This window comes from Tachypleus tridentatus, chromosome 10, assembly GCF_004210375.1.
Source record: "Tachypleus tridentatus isolate NWPU-2018 chromosome 10, ASM421037v1, whole genome shotgun sequence".
NCBI classification, from domain to species: Eukaryota; Metazoa; Arthropoda; class Merostomata; order Xiphosura; family Limulidae; genus Tachypleus; species Tachypleus tridentatus.
In genome coordinates this window covers 125,300,218-125,322,944 of record NC_134834.1, presented here as the reverse complement: position 1 = coordinate 125,322,944, position 22,727 = coordinate 125,300,218, and the positions used below count along the sequence as shown (strand labels likewise).

At 35.6% G+C, this 22,727-nt stretch overlaps 1 protein-coding gene across 1 annotated transcript in view; it reads left to right on the top strand.

The window, feature by feature from the left end:
• The window catches only part of LOC143228480 (uncharacterized), a 34,483-nt gene extending 16,779 nt beyond the window's left edge, over positions 1–17,704 (top strand). The window contains exon 2 of the mRNA XM_076459732.1: positions 15,379–17,704. Coding sequence (XP_076315847.1) covers positions 15,379–16,551 — 1,173 coding nt within the window. The 3' untranslated portion in view covers positions 16,552–17,704. The remainder of the gene's footprint in view (positions 1–15,378) is intronic.
• The last annotated feature ends 5,023 nt before the right edge of the window (positions 17,705–22,727 follow it).

Sequence of the window (22,727 nt, the reverse complement as noted above, 5' to 3'; positions counted from 1 at the left end):
TCAGTTGTGTTGTAGTAATGTGCAAGCTGACAGTTTACTGCTGGATATACAGTTCATCAGTTGTGTTGTAGTAATGTGCAAGCTGACAGTTTACGGCTGCATACATAGTTAATCAGTTGTGTTGTAGTAACGTGCAAGCTGACAGTTTACGGCTGGATATACAGTTCATCAGTTGTGTTGTAGTAACGTGCAAGCTGACAGTTTACGGCTGGATACATAGTTAATCAGTTGTGTTGTAGTAACGTGCAAGCTGGCAGTTTACGGCTGGATATACTGTTGTGTTGTAGTAAGGTGCAAGCTGACAGTTTACGGCTGGATATACAGTTCATCAGTTGTGTTGTAGTAACGTGAAAGCTGACAGTTTACTGCTGTATATACAGTTCATCAGTTGTGTAGTAGTAATGTGCAAGCTGACAGTTTACTGCTGGATATACAGTTCATCAGTTGTGTTGTAGTAACGTGCAAGCTGACAGTTTACGGCTGGATATACAGTTCATCAGTTGTGTTGTAGTAATGTGCAAGCTGACAGTTTACGGCTGGATACATAGTTAATCAGTTGTGTTGTAGTAACGTGCAAGCTGACAGTTTACGGCTGGATATACAGTTCATCAGTTGTGTTGTAGTAACGTGCAAGCTGACAGTTTACGGCTGGATACATAGTTAATCAGTTGTGTTGTAGTAACGTGCAAGCTGGCAGTTTACGGCTGGATATACTGTTGTGTTGTAGTAAGGTGCAAGCTGACAGTTTACGGCTGGATATACAGTTCATCAGTTGTGTTATAGTAACGTGCAAGCTGACAGTTTACGGCTGGATATACAGTTCATCAGTTGTGTTGTAGTAAGGTGCAAGCTGACAGTTTACGGCTGGATATACAGTTAATCAGTTGTGTTGTAGTAACGTGCAAGCTGACAGTTACGGCTGGATACATAGTTCATCAGTTGTGTTGTAGTATGGTGCAAGCTGACAGTTTACGGCTAGATATACAGTTCATCAGTTGTGTTGTAGTAACGTGCAAGCTGACAGTTTACGGCTGGATATACAGTTCATCAGTTGTGTTTTAGTAACGTGCAAGCTGACAGTTTACGGCTGGATATACAGTTCATCAGTTGTGTTGTAGTAACGTGCAAGCTGACAGTTTACGGCTGGATACATAGTTAATCAGTTGTGTTGTAGTGACGTGCAAGCTGACAGTTTACGGCTGGATATACAGTTCATCAGTTGTGTTGTAGTAACGTGGAAGCTGACAGTTTACTGCTGTATATACAGTTCATCAGTTGTGTAGTAGTAATGTGCAAGCTGACAGTTTACTGCTGGATATACAGTTCATCAGTTGTGTTGTAGTAACGTGCAAGCTGACAGTTTACGGCTGGATATACAGTTCATCAGTTGTGTTGTAGTAATGTGCAAGCTGACAGTTTACGGCTGCATACATAGTTAATCAGTTGTGTTGTAGTAACGTGCAAGCTGACAGTTTACGGCTGGATATACAGTTCATCAGTTGTGTTGTAGTAACGTGCAAGCTGACAGTTTACGGCTGGATACATAGTTAATCAGTTGTGTTGTAGTAACGTGCAAGCTGACAGTTTACGGCTGGATACATAGTTAATCAGTTGTGTTGTAGTAACGTGCAAGCTGACAGTTTACGGCTGGATACATAGTTAATCAGTTGTGTTGTAGTAACGTGCAAGCTGACAGTTTACGGCTGGATATACTGTTGTGTTGTAGTAAGGTGCAAGCTGACAGTTTACGGCTAGATATACAGTTCATCAGTTGTGTTGTAGTAACGTGCAAGCTGACAGTTTACGGCTGGATATACAGTTCATCAGTTGTGTTTTAGTAACGTGCAAGCTGACAGTTTACGGCTGGATATACAGTTCATCAGTTGTGTTGTAGTAACGTGCAAGGTGACAGTTTACGGCTGGATATACAGTTCATCAGTTGTGTTGTAGTAACGTGCTAGCTTGCAGTGTACTGTTCAATATACAGTTCATAAGTCGTGTTGTAATAACGTGCTAGCTTGCAGTGTACTGTTCAATATACAGTTCAAAACGATACATGACAGCTTGGTGTTTGTAATTATTACTAGAAACTTAACAAGGATTTTCATATTTAAGGAAGGACAAAACTGATAAGTTCTGGTTTTGGCGAAAGACTTAGTCAGCAATTGGATATGTCAGGTGTATTATGTTAGCATGTTCTTCCCTGTTTCACTCACAAGTTTTTATATTTACTGATATATTTTCTCCCGCTGATTCTGTTGTTGCTTGATCTGCAGCGTTGACTAGCTGGGTGGTTCTTCGTCACACCAAACATGCTCGCCTTTTCAGCCGTGGGGGTGTTACAACGCAATGGTCAATCCCACTATTTGTTGGAAAAAGAGTAGCCCAAGAGTTGGTGATTGGTGGTGATGATCTAGCTGCCTTTCCCCTAGTCTTACACTGTTATATTAGGGATGGCTAGCGCAGATAGCCCTAGTATAGCTTTGCCTGAAATTAAAATAAACAAATAAACAAGCGTGTTGATTCTCCTGTTGTTGTGGCTTTTTGGTTCTCCTGTTGTTGTGGCTTGTTGGTTCTCCTGTTGTCGTGGCTTGTTGGTTCTCCTGTTGTTGTGGCTTGTTGGTTCTCCTGTTGTCGTGGCTTGTTGGTTCTCCTGTTGTTGTGGCTTGTTATTTCTCCTGTTGTTGTGGCTTGTTGGTTCTCCTGTTGTCGTGGCTTGTTGTTTCTCCTGTTGTTGTGGCTTGTTGGTTCTCCTGTTGTCGTGGCTTGTTGGTTCTCCTGTTGTTGTGGCTTGTTGGTTCTCCTGTTGTCGTGGCTTGTTGTTTCTCCTGTTGTTGTGGCTTGTTGGTTCTCCTATTGTCGTGGCTTGTTGGTTCTCCTGTTGTTGTGGCTTGTTATTTCTCCTGTTGTTGTGGCTTGTTGGTTCTCCTGTTGTCGTGGCTTGTTGTTTCTCCTGTTGTTGTGGCTTGTTGGTTCTGTTGTCGTGGCTTGTTGGTTCTCCTGTTGTGGATTATACTAAACTTAATTTGTGATGTCGAGAAACCACTTGTTGAGAAATTTATATGCAAAAACGGCTCGTTTGGGTTGAGAAAATATTTTACATAGAAGAGCGAACAGTGTGAACCTGACGATGGCCGAAGAAGGTCGAAACGTTGTTCGCTCGTCTATGTAAAATATTTTCTCAACCCAAACGAGCCGTTTTTGCATATAAACTTAATTTAAATAGAAATAATAAATCACTGGTGTTGAAAATAAATTAGATAAATAGAATTGTGTTTATTTGTTATTAAGTTCAAATCTACACCATGGGTTACAAGTCCTGTGCCTACCCGGGTATTTGAACCTGGTTTTTAGCTATTACATTATAAATACTTTATCTAAAACATGTCTTTCTAGATATTGTGTATAGAATTGACAATAACTACAATTCACAAACGTAACCTAGTTCGTTGTTCATGAAAATGATGGAATGAAATACACCTAAATGAATAGCATATCCATTGCCCGTGATGGTATCATGAGAAACTTCTCGGCCATAGTGATATAGCAAAAGACATATAATATATATAAAATATGTCATCTGAGTAAATCCTTTGTAATACAACGCTTGTGTTTTATATTAGAAACTAAACGTTCATCTTCCTAATTTAGATGAGAATATGGCGAGTTTTTGGTTTTGGTGTAATTATACCCCATTACTTTGTGTTCTGTCAAGTTTTGGTGTAATTACACCTCATTACTTTGTGTTCTGTCAAGTTGTGGTGTAATTACACCCCATTACTTTGTGTTCTGCCAAGTTTTGGTGTAATTACACCTCATTACTTTGTGTTCTGCCAAGTTTTGGTGTAATTACACCTCATTTCTTTGTGTTCTGTCAAGTTTTGGTGTAATTACACCTCATTACTTTGTGTTCTGCAAAGTTTTGGTGTAATTACACCTCATTACTTTGTGTTCTGCAAAGTTTTGGTGTAATTACACCTCATTACTTTGTGTTCTGTCAAGTTGTGGTGTAACTACACCTCATTACTTTGTGTTCTGCCAAGTTTTGGTGTAATTACACCTCATTACTTTGTGTTCTGCAAAGTTTTGGTGTAATTACACCTCATTACTTTGTGTTCTGCAAAGTTTTGATGTAATTACACCTCATTACTTTGTGTTCTGTCAAGTTGTGGTGTAACTACACCTCATTACTTTGTGTTCTGCCAAGTTTTGGTGTAATTACACCTCATTACTTTGTGTTCTGCAAAGTTTTGGTGTAATTACACCTCATTACTTTGTGTTCTGTCAAGTTGTGGTGTAACTACACCTCATTACTTTGTGTTCTGCCAAGTTTTGGTGTAATTACACCTCATTACTTTGTGTTCTGTCAAGTTTTGGTGTAATTACACCTCATTACTTTGTGTTCTGCAAAGTTTTGGTGTAATTACACCTCATTACTTTGTGTTCTGCAAAGTTTTGATGTAATTACACCTCATTACTTTGTGTTCTGTCAAGTTGTGGTGTAACTACACCTCATTACTTTGTGTTCTGCAAAGTTTTGGTGTAATTACACCTCATTACTTTGTGTTCTGTCAAGTTTTGGTGTAATTACACCTCATTACTTTGTGTTCTGCAAAGTTTTGTCACCTCATTGTGGTGTAACTACACCTCATTACTTTGTGTTCTGCAAAGTTTTGGTGTAATTACACCTCATTACTTTGTGTTCTGTCAAGTTGTGGTGTAATTACACCTCATTACTTTGTGTTCTGTCAAGTTGTGGTGTAATTACACCTCATTACTTTGTGTTCTGTCAAATTTTGGTGTAATTACACCTCATTACTTTGCGTTCTGTCAACAAAAACACGTGTTTTTTGGAAGCAGAATCACGTTCTCACACGTTACACGCAGGACTCAACGTGGGTTACTAGTTTAACACAAAGTAATTATGAGTAAGCTAATTTACGATACCGTGTAATTACGAGTTGTTCCTTTAAGCAATATGTCACCAGTGTAATCACTTAGCAGTCAAGAACGTGTACATTGTATTTCATGGTTTTAAAACGTTCTGCTGTATACGTTAGACAGAGACTGATATTCAAGGTGCCGTGTATATTGTATTTCATAGTTTTAAAACGTTCTGCTGTATACGTTAGACAGAGACTGATATTCAAGGTGCCGTGTACATTGTATTTCATAGTTTTAAAACGTTCTGCTGTATACGTTAGACAGAGACTGATATTCAAGGTGCCGTGTATATTGTATTTCATAGTTTTAAAACGTTCTGCTGTATACGTTAGACAGAGACTGATATTCAAGGTACCGTGTACATTGTATTTCATAGTTTTAAAACGTTCTGCTGTATACGTCAGTATACACGCACATAGTTATGTGTAACATTCCATAAAACAATTTACTTTTATTGCCTGTTTTATAGGACGAAGATTCGCAAGTCTTTTGTCTTTCATCTTCAGGGCACTGTGTGTACGGTGTTGTCTTTGTTTATTATATTTTGGAGAGATCGTGTTATAATTGGTTGGTTTATCCACAGTCCACCAGAACACTATAAACACAGACAACTCCATACATAGTTATCTGAAGACGGAAAACAGAAGAGTTGCGAAACGTCTTCTACTCGTGTTTTTACAACGGGCAGTTGTCGTCTGCTAAAATTCGCCATGAAAACTCCTCTTAAAGAATCTATCAGAGAATTATATTGTTAAAATCATACGATAGAGGGCGAAATAATATTCAGTGTATGCAAATAGGTTACTTTACAACCAAACATAACACAAACAAGGACTTCACTTGGTTGTTGTTTTCTTTATCACTGTCCTATTTTAAATGGCCGGACGTGGTCTAGTTGTTATGTGTTAATGAGCAGAACTGTAATCTGAGGGTCTAGGCTCCTGTCCCACTGTCGCATAATCTCATTCAGCTCTTTGGAGTCCTGGGTGTAATGTGACAGTGACAGTCAAAACCCATTATTAGATAATAGTAGCAGGCAGCGGCGGGTGGTGTTATACACATTAAGTTGAGGTAGAATTATGTAGGTTACCTTTATTTACATAAAAATATGTTCTATTGTTATTGTTAGTAAACTTTAAAATTGTTCGACTTACGGAATGTTCTAGTTGGTATTATTTCTATGAAATATAATATAACATAATATCTCTTGTTTTCGAAGTCCAATACGAAAGAATATTACGTTGCATTATAATAACCGCAGAACATAAACTCTCTAAGATATTGATTTGTTTGTTTGTTTGTTTTGGAATTTCGCACAAAGCTACACGAGGGCTATCTGTGCTAGCCGTCCCTAATTTAGCAGTGTAAAACTAGAGGGAAGGCAGCTAGTCATCACGATCCACCGCCAACTCTTGGGCTACTCTTTTACCAACGAATAGAGGGGGATTGACCTCACATTATAACGCTCCCACGGCTGAAAGGGCGAGCGTGTTTGGCGCGACGGGAATGCGAACCCGCGACCCTTAGATTACGAGTCGCACGCCTTAACACGCTTGGCCATGCCAAGCCAGATATCGATTTCCAAACATGACCACATCTGCAAAAAATAGACGGATTTAAAAATTATGTTTTATTATATTTTTAACGATTTAAAAGTAGACCACTTGAATTCTTCTCTGTATTTAATCTTAGAATAACAGATAGGTTCATATGGACCATACATATTTTCAAACACATTTTTCTAAATTATTTAGAAATAAAATTGCTTGTAGCTTCGTGATTTGAAATGAAACGACTTTGAAGTTTTACCATGTCAGTATATTTTATATCTTCACGTCTGTTCATGCTCTATGTGATGATGTCACGACTATAACAAAGTTTTACCATGTCAGTATATTTTATATCTTCACGTCTGTTCATGCTCTATGTGATGACGTCACGACTATAACAAAGTTTTACCATGTCAGTATATTTTATATCTTCACGTCTGTTCATGCTCTATGTGATGACGTCACGACTATAACAAAGTTTTCTATCACAAAGACTCTGTCCTTAGTTTGGGGCCCGGCATGGCCAAGTATGTTAAGGCGTTCGACTCGTAATCCGAGGGTCGCGGGTTCGAATCCCGGTCGCACCAAATACGCTCGCCCTTTCAGTCGTGGGGGTATTAAGGGGCGACTAGCGCAGATAGCCCTCGAGTAGCTTTGTGTGAAATTCAAAACAAAAATCGTTAGTCTGTCATGTACAAAGCATACCATTCCTTCTCTATATCTCCATTTTCCCTTTTTTAATTCCCGAACTACAAACATCTCAATGACCTGAGTCGATAAATATTTTGCGCCAGAAAGATCTGTTACTCACCCTCTCAAAAACGATCAGTAGTCCAAGACATCACACTACCTGCGAAACGCCAAACAATGAATGTCAGAGTGTAGCTCTGGTACATTCCGTCCCACCACGACTTTATATCGGCCGTGCTTATCACGTGACTTGCTGTTTTCCACATTCAAAATCGTTGTAATATAATGTACTAAACTATTTGTATGGTCCCTGACAAGAAGTGAGTCACAGAAAACAATAAAAGAGTCGTACAGTTGGTGAGATAGGTAACTGTTAGGGTGTCAGAAGGTGAGTGACTGCACCCATTTGTTCTTGTCATTATACTTCACCGGTAGTGAAGGTTGGCAACTATAAGGTTAACAAACCAATGGAAATCACTTGTTATTTAACCCGATCAAGATTATTGTTCTCAAATAAGGAGATGCTGAAACCGATCTCAGTAGAGGAAGAAATATTAAATATCTCTAACAGGTGTGATCGTCAAAAAAAACAACAAATCATTGTCTATTGTAATAAGAAAAACACGCTGGAAACAGGAAACTTGATATGCGAATAGAAATGAATAAAGATTTGATGTTTCCCAATAAAAGTTGTTTTCTGGTACTCCAGCTGATTACGTCCTAGACCGTTTCATACGAATCTGTTCTATACTGTTAACACTGATCATGGCTAGTCATTGAAACTCTACTGCAGATCTTCTGTGGACCACCGGTATTGATTTTCATTATACTTAATGCATCCGAAGTACCCTAGTCGGGCATCAGTGTTAATGGTCTGACAGGGTAATAAATGAAGAGCCCTGTCACGTGCTGCCAGCCATTATTGGGTGGCAAACCCAGTGAGAAACAACTTACAGATGAACGTTCCAGAAATTTGCTATTCAGACTTGACTGACATAAACCAAGGAAAACGCTAAGACAATCGGCCTAGTTGCTAGATTAATATCCACTAAAGACAGTGTTCTAACACGTGTGTAGTTACATGCGTGGATTTACATATTATCACTATCCACTAATGACAGTGCTTTAACACGTGTGTAGTTACAATGTTTTAACATGCGTGGATTTACATATTATCACTATCCACTAATGACAGTGCTTTAACACGTGTGTAGTTACAATGTTTTAACATGCGTGGATTTATATATTATCTCCATCCACTAATGACAATGATTTAATATAGATGGATTTGTACAACAGTGTCCACTGTTTCCAGTGTTTTTACACGTAGTTAAGTTATCTCAACCAATAGCATTGTTTCAATTCCTGGTTCTATGTGTCATTATAAAGTAATAGCATTGTTTCAACACGTGGTTCTATGTGCATTATAAAATAATAGCATTGTTTCAACACGTGGTTCTATGTGTCATTATAAAGTAATTGCATTGTTTCAACTCCTGGTTTTATGTATCAGTATAAAGTAATTGCATTGTTTCAACTCCTGGTTTTATGTATCATTATGAAGTAATAGCATTGTTTCAATACGTGGTTCTATGTGTCATTATAAAGTAATAGCATCGTTTCAACACGTGGTTCTATGTGTCATTATAAAGTAATTGCATTGTTTCAACTCCTGGTTTTATGTATCAGTATAAAGTAATTGCATTGTTTCAACTCCTGGTTTTATGTATCATTATGAAGTAATAGCATTGTTTCAATACGTGGTTCTATGTGTCATTATAAAGTAATAGCATTGTTTCAATACGTGGTTCTATGTGTCATTATAAAGTAATTGCATTGTTTCAACTCCTGGTTTTATGTATCATTATAAAGTAATAGCATTGTTTCAATACGTGGTTCTATGTATCATTATAAAGTAATAGCATTGTTTCAACACGTGGTTCTATGTATCATTATAAAGTAATAGCATTGTTTCAATACGTGGTTCTATGTATCATTATAAAGTAATTGCATTGTTTCAACTCCTGGTTTTATGTATCATTATAAAGTAATAGCATTGTTTCAATACGTGGTTCTATGTGTCATTATAAAGTAATTGCATTGTTTCAACTCCTGGTTTTATGTATCATTATAAAGTAATAGCATTGTTTCAACACGTGGTTCTATGTGTCATTATAAAGTAATTGCATTGTTTCAACTCCTGGTTTTATGTATCATTATAAAGTAATAGCATTGTTTCAATACGTGGTTCTATGTGTCATTATAAAGTAATTGCATTGTTTCAACTCCTGGTTTTATGTATCATTATGAAGTAATAGCATTGTTTCAACACGTGGTTCTATGTATCATTATAAAGTAATAGCATCGTTTCAACACGTGGTTCTATGTGTCATTATAAAGTAATAGCATTGTTTCAACTCGTGGTTCTATGTATCATTATAAAGTAATAGCATTGTTTCAACATGTGGTTCTATGTGTCACTGTTAATTAATAACTTTCTTTACGACATTTCTCGAGCATTGGTAAACACGAGTTTCTAAGAATTTTTCTTCACTGATACAAAGGTGAACGTGAATGGAATGTAAGTTCCCACAAAAGATGGTACTATTTGTGATAACTGTATTTCTCAACGGTCGTCTATCTGTGCGCACTTTAACCTTGTTTTTAATATACATATTCATTTCTCAAAGAAAATACGAGAATAAAGGTTTCAGTTTCGATTTCAGAATTAGCACTTGTATAATTTCACCATCTGCCAGGGTTTCCAGGTAACGGTATCTCGTTTTTAGATCTTGCAGTCTTTGTGTCATAATTAATTGCTGAACACAAGCAGGTTAAGGATAATAATTATAATTTAGAAGACAGTGTATAACCTAACTAGATGTATCCGAAGACGGCTGGTATGGGTATTAACACTTACTAGTAAGGCAGAGAACAACGCCTCAACCTTCGTAGGTCATCTTTATTAGTAACTGTTAAAACCCATACCAACCGTCCTGAGATACATCTTTACTTCAAGTGGGTTTCTCATTATCACAAACTAACTAGATATATGAAACTAGTACTGGCCCTTTTACAAATGAACATGTGACGTTTTTACTGTTAATTAGAACGATAAATTTCCAATCACAACACATACACATAATTGTCTACATGTGGTGTGTTAGTAGAAATAAAACGGTTTACTTCAAAATACGTACACGTCTATCAGACTAAACGTTCGTGATTACTTGTTAAATCTAATATGAACACTTATATCGTAACGCAGATGAAACACTTGCTCTGTGGATTTCCATTGCTCGGTTGTATTAAGTAACGTTGTTTCCATTGTTCGGTTGTACTAACGTTGTTTCCATTGCTCGGTTGTACTAACGTTGTTTCCATTGTTCGATTGTACTAACGTTGTTTCCATTGTTCGGTTGTACTAACGTTGTTTCCATTGCTCGGTTGTACTAACGTTGTTTCCATTGTTCGGTTGTACTAACGTTGTTTCCTTTGTTCGGTTGTACTAACGTTGTTTCCATTGTTCGGTTGTACTAACGTTGTTTCCTTTGTTCGGTTGTACTAACGTTGTTTTCATTGTTCGGTTGTACTAACGTTGTTTCCTTTGTTCGGTTGTACTAACGTTGTTTCCTTTGTTCGGTTGTACTAACGTTGTTTCCATTGTTCGATTGTACTAACGTTGTTTCCATTGTTCGGTTGTACTAACGTTGTTTCCATTGTTCGGTTGTACTAACGTTGTTTCCATTGCTCGGTTGTACTAACGTTGTTTCCTTTGTTCGGTTGTACTAACGTTGTTTCCATTGTTCGGTTGCACTAACGTTGTTTCCATTGTTCGGTTGTACTAACGTTGTTTCCATTGTTCGGTTGTACTAACGTTGTTTCCATTGCTCGGTTGTACTAACGTTGTTTCCTTTGTTCGGTTGTACTAACGTTGTTTCCTTTGTTCGGTTGTACTAACGTTGTTTCCTTTGTTCGGTTGTACTAACGTTGTTTCCATTGTTCGATTGTACTAACGTTGTTTCCATTGTTCGGTTGTACTAACGTTGTTTCCATTGTTCGGTTGTACTAACGTTGTTTCCATTGCTCGGTTGTACTAACGTTGTTTCCTTTGTTCGGTTGTACTAACGTTGTTTCCATTGTTCGGTTGCACTAACGTTGTTTCCATTGTTCGATTGTACTAACGTTGTTTCCATTGTTCGGTTGTACTAACGTTGTTTCCATTGCTCGGTTGTACTAACGTTGTTTCCTTTGTTCGGTTGTACTAACGTTGTTTCCATTGTTCGGTTGTACTAACGTTGTTTCCTTTGTTCGGTTGTACTAACGTTGTTTCCTTTGTTCGGTTGTACTAACGTTGTTTCCATTGTTCGGTTGCACTAACGTTGTTTGCATTGTTCGATTGTACTAACGTTGTTTCCATTGTTCGGTTGTACTAACGTTGTTTCCATTGTTCGATTGTATTAAGTAATTATTAAGTAAGATAAGTTGAGCCATTTAAATGTTTATTTTTAATGTAATAGGGACAAAATGAATATCAATAATTTCTTAAAATTCCAAGAAGAGAAATGGATTTAATCATGAACATGATTCTGTAAAGCCCTTCGTTTGAACGGTTCTCACCGTCTTCACAGACCAACCTCTCTGTTTTAAGGTGTTACCTAGATTCTGTAAAGCCCTTCGTTTGAACGGTTCTCACTGTCTACACAGACCAACCTCTCTGTTTTAAGGTGTTACCTAGATTCTGTAAAGACCTTTGTTTGAACGGTTCTCACCGTCTACACAGACCAACCTCTCTGTTTTAAGGTGTTACCTAGATTCTGTAAAGACCTTCGTTTTAACGGTTCTCACTGTCTACACAGACCAACTTCTCTGTTTTAAGGTGTTACCTAGATTCTGTAAAGACCTTCGTTTTAACGGTTCTCACTGTCTACACAGACCAACCTCTCTGTTTTAAGGTGTTACCTAGATTCTGTAAAGACCTTCGTTTGAACGGTTCTCACCGTCTACACAGACCAACCTCTCTGTTTTAAGGTGTTACCTAGATTCTGTAAAGACCTTCGTTTGAACGGTTCTCACCGTATACACAGACCAACCTACACAGACCAACCTCTCTATTTTAAGGTGTTACCTAGATTCTGTAAAGACCTTCGTTTGAACGGTTCTCACCGTATACACAGACCAACCTCTCTGTTTTAAGGTGTTACCTAGATTCTGTAAAGACCTTCGTTTGAACGGTTCTCACCGTATACACAGACCAACGTCTCTGTTTTAAGGTGTTACCTAGATGTCTTCCCAACCCATCATCTCTTCTCGTCCCCCCTCAGGTTTCATAAGATATTGGGTGTTTTTTTTTGTTAACACGCATGCGCAACTCATACATAATGCGCTGAATAATACTGTGCGATTAGCGTGTCACACGATGCATGCACTTAAGAAATGAGGTAATGTACACCAATAACATGTACCGGAACAACAATTTCCGGAAGAAATAAGAGGAAACTCTTCAGCACCAGATATTCATTAGAATTCTAGCTTCCTACCTTGTGTAACAGTTTGGGTTATTATGGGATGTACCTCGTGCCTTACCATATTCGATTTGGTGGTTTCTAATTAGAATATCTGAAACTGGTTTTAATATATTTTTTCAACGTTCCATAATCAATGACTCTTGGGCTACTCTTTTACCAACGAATAGTGGGATTGATCGTCACATTATAACACCCCCGCGGCTCAAAGAGCGAGCATGTTGGTGCGACGGGGATTCGAACTCGCGACCCTCTGATTACGAGTCAAACGCCTTAACGCATCTGGCCATGTCAGGCCGAAATAGCAACTTCAATATTACATTTCGCGACGTGTAAACGTACTTTCCGGAGACAGTTTAATATGATATAAACATTTTACGAAGCCACATAGTTGTGGTTAGGTATGACCAATACTTTCTTATATGTTATATGACTTGTTTCAGACGTTCGATATTAGCATAACTATCATAACTCATGTTGTCGAACGTCTGTTTCGTGTCACTTCAGTACAGATACAAGAGCCTGAAAAGCATCATATTTTATTGAAACTAAATTAATTTGTTTGAGTGATTTTCTTTGACAACCAGAAACTGGTATCATCACCAGATGTGAAACCTGATCGTCCGTTGGTCCAGGTTACAGGAGGAATTTGGTGTGTCCTAAAACCGTAAATGGTATGGCTGTGGGTGTTAACAGCCTATAGTAACAGGGTTTGTTTAGATAACAGTGACGAATTGTTTATTTAAACAGAATGAACTTCTGTACAAATTATACTGTTTACACATTCTAAACGTCTGATGATTGAGATATGCTTGTGAACGGTATGTAAGTCGTAACTGCATACCATCACTTGTATAAGTAAATTATATTCAACATAATAAATAACTTAAATTCTACTTAAGAAAATGACAAGTTAGATATTTTGTTGAAGATAACAGGATGGACCAGAGCAATCTTAAAATGAAAGTTCTTTGGAATATAAATATTGATTGATAAAAATACGGCCTGAATAAAGCTCATCTAACAACGAAACGTCACACTCCGAACTCTATAACAACGTGGGTCAACTGACCAAGAAAAACAACACTATAACGTAACTTATGTAAACCACACCATTACCATAAGAACATTGATAGTACAAATTTACACTAATGAGATTCATATGTTCTCTTCTCTACAAATTTACAACTGTTCTTAGATGGATATAGTTCAGTCCTATTGTATAAACGTGAACAACTGTTCTTAGATGGATATTGTTCAGTCCTATTGTGTAAACGCGTACAACTGTTCTTAGATAGATATTGTTCAGTCCTATTGTGTAAACGCGAACAACTGTTCTTAGATGGATATTGTTCAGTCCTATTGTGTAAACGCGAACAACTGTTCCTAGATGGATATTGTTTAGTCCTATTGTGTAAACGCGAACAACTGTTCTTAGATGGATATTGTTCAGTCCTATTGTGTAAACGCGAACAACTGTTCTTAGATGGATATTGTTCAGTCCTCTTGTGTAAACGCGAACAACTGTTCTTAGATGGATATTGTTCAGTCCTATTGTGTAAACGCGAACAACTGTTCTTAGATGGATATTGTTCAGTCCTATTGTGTAAACGCGAACAACTGTTCCTAGATGGATATTGTTTAGTCCTATTGTGTAAACGCGAACAACTGTTCTTAGATGGATATTGTTCAGTCCTATTGTGTAAACGCGTACAACTGTTCTTAGATGGATATTGTTCAGTCCTATTGTGTAAACGCGTACAACTGTTCTTAGATAGATATTGTTCAGTCCTCTTGTGTAAACGCGAACAACTGTTCTTAGATGGATATTGTTCAGTCCTATTGTGTAAACGCGAACAACTGTTCTTAGATGGATATTGTTCAGTCCTATTGTGTAAACGCGAACAACTGTTCCTAGATGGATATTGTTTAGTCCTATTGTGTAAACGCGAACAACTGTTCTTAGATGGATATTGTTCAGTCCTATTGTGTAAACGCGAACAACTGTTCTTAGATAGATATTGTTCAGTCCTATTGTGTAAATGCGTACAACTGTTCTTAGATGGATATTGTTCAGTCCTCTTGTGTAAACGCGAACAACTGTTCTTAGATGGATATTGTTCAGTCCTATTGTGTAAACGTGAACAACTGTTCTTAGATGGATATTGTTCAGTCCTATTGTGTAAACGCGAACAACTGTTCTTAGATAGATATTGTTCAGTCCTCTTGTGTAAACGCGTACAACTGTTCTTAGATGGATATTGTCCAGTCCTATTGTGTAAATGCGAACAACTGTTCTTAGATGGATATTGTTCAGACCTCTTGTGTAAACGCGAACAACTGTTCTTAGATGGATATTGTTCAGTCCTATTGTGTAAACGCGTACAACTGTTCTTAGATGGATATTGTTCAGTCCTCTTGTGTAAACGCGAACAACTGTTCTTAGATAGATATTGTTCAGTCCTCTTGTGTAAACGCGAACAACTGTTCTTAGATGGATATTGTTCAGGCCTTTTGTTTAATGTTTATTTTTCTATGAATAATATTGTGATTTACCTTGCTGTTTAATTGGAGTTGGATGTAACTCTTACTTCAGTGGTTATTGTTAGTTATACATTACATGCCTTTGTAATTTTGTTCTAGTGACGATTTGTGTTTTTCTTCTTTAGGTTTCACAAGGACAACAACTGCACATCACTCAAGATCCAAAGTCAGCTTCTTCTACCCATAATTCACAACAACAGTCCACTACCTATGGAAATTATCCATCTTCGACGTTGCATTCAAGTGGACCATTTCAAATGAACTTGTCTCAGTCACAATCAGTCACTTTGAATACCCATTATCCCCCTGGTGGAAACAGCCATTCCAATATTAATCGACTGGCAGTGAACCATCAACAAATGACCCCTCAGGGTGCCATGTCGACACCTATTCATCCCCAACAGTCCCGAGTGTCACAGTTTCCAATGAGGCCGTCTCCCCATTACAAACCACACCGCATAGTTAGTCAACCCCAACATTCACCACAGATAGTGATGGGAAATGGTTCAATGATGCGATATGAGCACAACATGACCCCAAATTTCAACCATCCTGACCCAACTGTGACCCCAACAGTTGGAGCAACAGCATTCCACCAATTACAGAATTCTTCGTTTCTTACACAAGAAAGTCAACACCCACAAATTGTTGGACACAGAAATGCATCACATAGTGACCCCCGATTTCCTCAATCAGTCCACCAACCTAATATGCCTTCTTCAAATAATATAACCCACAACCAACCAAGTTACAACAGTGCTCTTTCTCGCCCTCCAAACGTGAACGCTGGTCCAGATGGAGTGAATATTTCACACCAACAATTACCAGGAACTGGTGTACAATGGAGGAATTCCTTCCCACAACAGGAACAATCTCAACTTCAAGTTGGAGTTATCGGTCAATCAGCTGCTCCTTGGTTTCCTCAACAATCGCCCCATATGACACCAAACATTCGTCCGGTTGCCATGGACAGTGTTCAGAAAACTGTGATGTCTCCCCATGTACAAAACCTAAATACAATGATGCACCATCATCAGCAAGGGACAAGGAGAATGACCCCCATGGATGAAAGGAACGAGGTATCTGTAAGTGGCGGTGACGTCATCTCACAGAGCGAGCCTTTTCGTAGAAAGGGTCATCCTCAGACTGGAGTAATGGAAGAGCAACCTCAATTTCATCTGGACTTCTTAGACAATATAGAAAGCAGCGCCACGGACCTCCTCAGCTTCGACCAAGTTATGTCAACAGGAAATACCAACTTTGACATTTTGGAGGATATGGGAATTATGGGAAAATGAAATTAAATACTTACGTTTTGAATACTATACCAAACAACGACGATATAGTTCTAGTTACCATGTGTGAAGATGTGTTATTGACGTGGTTATATGCTGCTCTGAAATGGTGTAGAACAAATTATAAAATGTGACCATATATATGTGTTGTTACGTGAACAGCGACCCTTCAGTTATAGACAGTTTCAATGGATACTACTTTCTGTGTTACCTTGCTAAAATGTAGCTATCGTTTTTATTACTAAACTAACTTGGTTATCATGTTAACCAACATTGGTGTATACTAAAATAAACATTAGTGAAAAACAGACCCTCATATGTTGGTGACGAAGCATTCCAGTTAAAACACAGCATTCCAGCCATGATTTGTGGTGCCCAGTGGACAGGGATTCCAGCCACGACTTGTGGTGTCCATGACCAGTGGACAGGGATTCCAGCCACGACTTGTGGTGTTCGTGACCAGTGGACAGGGATTCCAGCCGCGACTTGTGGTGTCCGTGACCAGTGGACAGGGATTCCAGCCACAACTTGTGGTGTCCAGTGACCTGGGATTTCAGCCACAACTGAAGGTCTCCAGTGACCAGTGGACAAAGTTTTATTTTGATTTTTAATATTTTCGGTTCTTTTATTTTAAACCAGTTCATGGCTGTGTTTTTGTCAGCTTTTGTTAGATTTGTTCTTTAACCATGAATGTACTTGTTTATTAAGTCAAACATGTTTCGTGTTGTGTAGATATGTTCAGTTTTCTCTAAAATCTCATCTCCTGACGTATGTTTAAGAGATGAGAAACAAAATCTTGCTTCTAACGATTTTCTTGTAAATTCATCCATTCAAGACTCGCACACATTTTGTTGTTCTGTTTCTATTTCCATGGTTACGATAACTAATAACTGATACCATGGGTTTCTCTGTATCGGTATATTGATGGATGATTCATTCAATGGAGGTCTTGTTGGTATCGATTGTGACAAGACAAAACGTTCTTCTAGTGTTCTAAAAGTGTAAAATAGGCTTACATGACATCGTATACTTTTGTGTTTTCTTAAGTTGCAGAATGAATACACTAATTTTGTAGTATTTTATTTTAATATGTTAAAAAATGTATTTCATTTCAGAAAAAGGTTTTACCACAATCAATAAATTCATGTTAAACAGACAGAGTCTAATACTTTTGTTTACTTTACACACAGAAACTGTAACTAACACCTGCTACATGTTGGGTCAGAACCTAATCATCTGCTCTGATCATGTATACATATTTCTGGAAACATTAGTTCAAAATTAAATAATATTTGCATTTGCGTCGTTCTGTGCTTTCATAAGATCATGTATGTGTTAGGAAGTAGAAACTTAATGTGAAGTGAATGACAAGTAAGTAAATATCGTGATCAGATATACACGAAACTACGATACTAAACTATGCTCTAATAACTTTATGGTTACATAAGTCATATGTATATGTCAAACTACAGTTATATTGATGTAGAGATACAGACGTCAAATTTGTATATATCAAACTACAGTTATATTGATGTAGAGGTACAGACGTCAAATTTGTATATATCAAACTACAGTTATATTGATGTGGAGATACAGACGTCAAATGTGTATATATCAAACTACAGTTGTATTAATGTAGAGGTACAGACGTCAAATATGTATATATCAAACTACACTTGTATTAATGTATAGGTACAGACGTCAAATGTGTATATATCAAACTACAGTTGTAATAATGTAGAAATACAGACATCAAATGTGTATATATCAAACTACAGTTATATTAATGTAGAGGTACAGACGTCAAATATGTATATATCAAACTACAGTTGTATTAATGTAGAAATACAGACATCAAATGTGTAAATATCAAACTACAGTTATTAATGTAGAGGTACAGACGTCAAATATGTAGAAATCAAACTACAGTTGTATTAATGTACAAATATAGACGTCAAATGTGTATATATCAAACTACAGTTGTATTAATGTATAAGTACAGACGTCAAATTTGTATATATCAAACTACAGTTATATTGATGTAGAGATACAGACGTCAAATGTGTATATATCAAACTACAGTTGTATTAATGTAGAGGTACAGACGTCAAATATGTATATATCAAACTACAGTTGCATTAATGTATAGGTACAGACGTCAAATTTGTATATATCAAACTACAGTTGTATTAATATAGAGATACAAACGTCAAATGTGTATATATCAAACTACAGTTTTATTAATGTAGAGATACAGACGTCAAATGTGTATATATCAAACTACAGTTATATTAATGTATAGGTACAGACGTCAAATGTGTATATATCAAACTACAGTTATATTAATGTATAGGTACAGACGTCAAATGTGTATATATCAAACTACAGTTTTATTAATGTAGAGATACAGACGTCAAATGTGTATATATCAAACTACAGTTATATTAATGTATAGGTACAGACGTCAAATGTGTATATATCAAACTACAGTTGTAATAATGTAGAAATACAGACATCAAATGTGTATATATCAAACTACAGTTATATTAATGTAGAGGTACAGACGTCAAATATGTATATATCAAACTACAGTTGTATTAATGTAGAAATACAGACATCAAATGTGTAAATATCAAACTACAGTTATTAATGTAGAGGTACAGAGTCAAATATGTATATATCAAACTACAGTTGTATTAATGTAGAAATACAGACATCAAATGTGTAAATATCAAACTACAGTTATATTAATGTAGAGGTACAGACGTCAAATATGTATATATCAAACTACAGTTGTATTAATGTAGAAATACAGACGTCAAATGTGTATATATCAAACTACAGTTATATTAATGTATAGGTACAGACGTCAAATGTGTATATATCAAACTACAGTTATATTAATGTATAGGTACAGACGTCAAATGTGTATATATCAAACTACAGTTTTATTAATGTAGAGATACAGACGTCAAATGTGTATATATCAAACTACAGTTATATTAATGTATAGGTACAGACGTCAAATGTGTATATATCAAACTACAGTTGTAATAATGTAGAAATACAGACATCAAATATGTATATATCAAACTACAGTTGTATTAATGTAGAGATACAGACGTCAAATGTGTATATATCAAACTACAGTTATATTAATGTATAGGTACAGACGTCAAATGTGTATATATCAAACTACAGTTGTAATAATGTAGAAATACAGACATCAAATGTGTATATATCAAACTACAGTTATATTAATGTAGAGGTACAGACGTCAAATATGTATATATCAAACTACAGTTGTATTAATGTAGAAATACAGACATCAAATGTGTAAATATCAAACTACAGTTATTAATGTAGAGGTACAGACGTCAAATATGTATATATCAAACTACAGTTGTATTAATGTAGAAATACAGACATCAAATGTGTAAATATCAAACTACAGTTGTATTAATGTAGAGGTACAGACGTCAAATATGTATATATCAAACTACAGTTATATTGATGTAGAGATACAGACATCAAATGTGTATATATCAAACTACAGTTATATTGATGTAGAGGTACAGAGTCAAATATGTATATATCAAACTACAGTTGTATTAATGTAGAAATACAGACATCAAATGTGTAAATATCAAACTACAGTTATATTAATGTAGAGGTACAGACGTCAAATATGTATATATCAAACTACAGTTGTATTAATGTAGAAATACAGACATCAAATGTGTAAATATCAAACTACAGTTATTAATGTAGAGGTACAGAGTCAAATATGTATATATCAAACTACAGTTGTATTAATGTAGAAATACAGACATCAAATGTGTAAATATCAAACTACAGTTATATTAATGTAGAGGTACAGACGTCAAATATGTATATATCAAACTACAGTTATTAATGTAGAAATACAGACATCAAATGTGTATATATCAAACTACAGTTATTAATGTAGAGGTACAGAGTCAAATATGTATATATCAAACTACAGTTGTATTAATGTAGAAATACAGACATCAAATGTGTATATATCAAACTACAGTTATATTAATGTAGAGGTACAGACGTCAAATATGTATATATCAAACTACAGTTGTATTAATGTAGAAATACAGACATCAAATGTGTATATATCAAACTACAGTTGTATTAAAGTATAGGTACAGACGTCAAATGTGTATATATCAAACTACAGTTATATTAATGTATAGGTACAGACGTCAAATGTGTATATATCAAACTACAGTTGTAATAATGTAGAAATACAGACATCAAATGTGTATATATCAAACTACAGTTATTAATGTAGAGGTACAGACGTCAAATATGTAGAAATCAAACTACAGTTGTATTAATGTACAAATATAGACGTCAAATGTGTATATATCAAACTACAGTTGTATTAATGTATAAGTACAGACGTCAAATTTGTATATATCAAACTACAGTTATATTGATGTAGAGATACAGACGTCAAATGTGTATATATCAAACTACAGTTGTATTAATGTAGAGGTACAGACGTCAAATATGTATATATCAAACTACAGTTGCATTAATGTATAGGTACAGACGTCAAATTTGTATATATCAAACTACAGTTGTATTAATATAGAGATACAAACGTCAAATGTGTATATATCAAACTACAGTTTTATTAATGTAGAGATACAGACGTCAAATGTGTATATATCAAACTACAGTTATATTAATGTATAGGTACAGACGTCAAATGTGTATATATCAAACTACAGTTATATTAATGTATAGGTACAGACGTCAAATGTGTATATATCAAACTACAGTTTTATTAATGTAGAGATACAGACGTCAAATGTGTATATATCAAACTACAGTTATATTAATGTATAGGTACAGACGTCAAATGTGTATATATCAAACTACAGTTGTAATAATGTAGAAATACAGACATCAAATGTGTATATATCAAACTACAGTTATATTAATGTAGAGGTACAGACGTCAAATATGTATATATCAAACTACAGTTGTATTAATGTAGAAATACAGACATCAAATGTGTAAATATCAAACTACAGTTATTAATGTAGAGGTACAGAGTCAAATATGTATATATCAAACTACAGTTGTATTAATGTAGAAATACAGACATCAAATGTGTAAATATCAAACTACAGTTATATTAATGTAGAGGTACAGACGTCAAATATGTATATATCAAACTACAGTTGTATTAATGTAGAAATACAGACGTCAAATGTGTATATATCAAACTACAGTTATATTAATGTATAGGTACAGACGTCAAATGTGTATATATCAAACTACAGTTATATTAATGTATAGGTACAGACGTCAAATGTGTATATATCAAACTACAGTTTTATTAATGTAGAGATACAGACGTCAAATGTGTATATATCAAACTACAGTTATATTAATGTATAGGTACAGACGTCAAATGTGTATATATCAAACTACAGTTGTAATAATGTAGAAATACAGACATCAAATATGTATATATCAAACTACAGTTGTATTAATGTAGAGATACAGACGTCAAATGTGTATATATCAAACTACAGTTATATTAATGTATAGGTACAGACGTCAAATGTGTATATATCAAACTACAGTTGTAATAATGTAGAAATACAGACATCAAATGTGTATATATCAAACTACAGTTATATTAATGTAGAGGTACAGACGTCAAATATGTATATATCAAACTACAGTTGTATTAATGTAGAAATACAGACATCAAATGTGTAAATATCAAACTACAGTTATTAATGTAGAGGTACAGACGTCAAATATGTATATATCAAACTACAGTTGTATTAATGTAGAAATACAGACATCAAATGTGTAAATATCAAACTACAGTTGTATTAATGTAGAGGTACAGACGTCAAATATGTATATATCAAACTACAGTTATATTGATGTAGAGATACAGACATCAAATGTGTATATATCAAACTACAGTTATATTGATGTAGAGGTACAGAGTCAAATATGTATATATCAAACTACAGTTGTATTAATGTAGAAATACAGACATCAAATGTGTAAATATCAAACTACAGTTATATTAATGTAGAGGTACAGACGTCAAATATGTATATATCAAACTACAGTTGTATTAATGTAGAAATACAGACATCAAATGTGTAAAT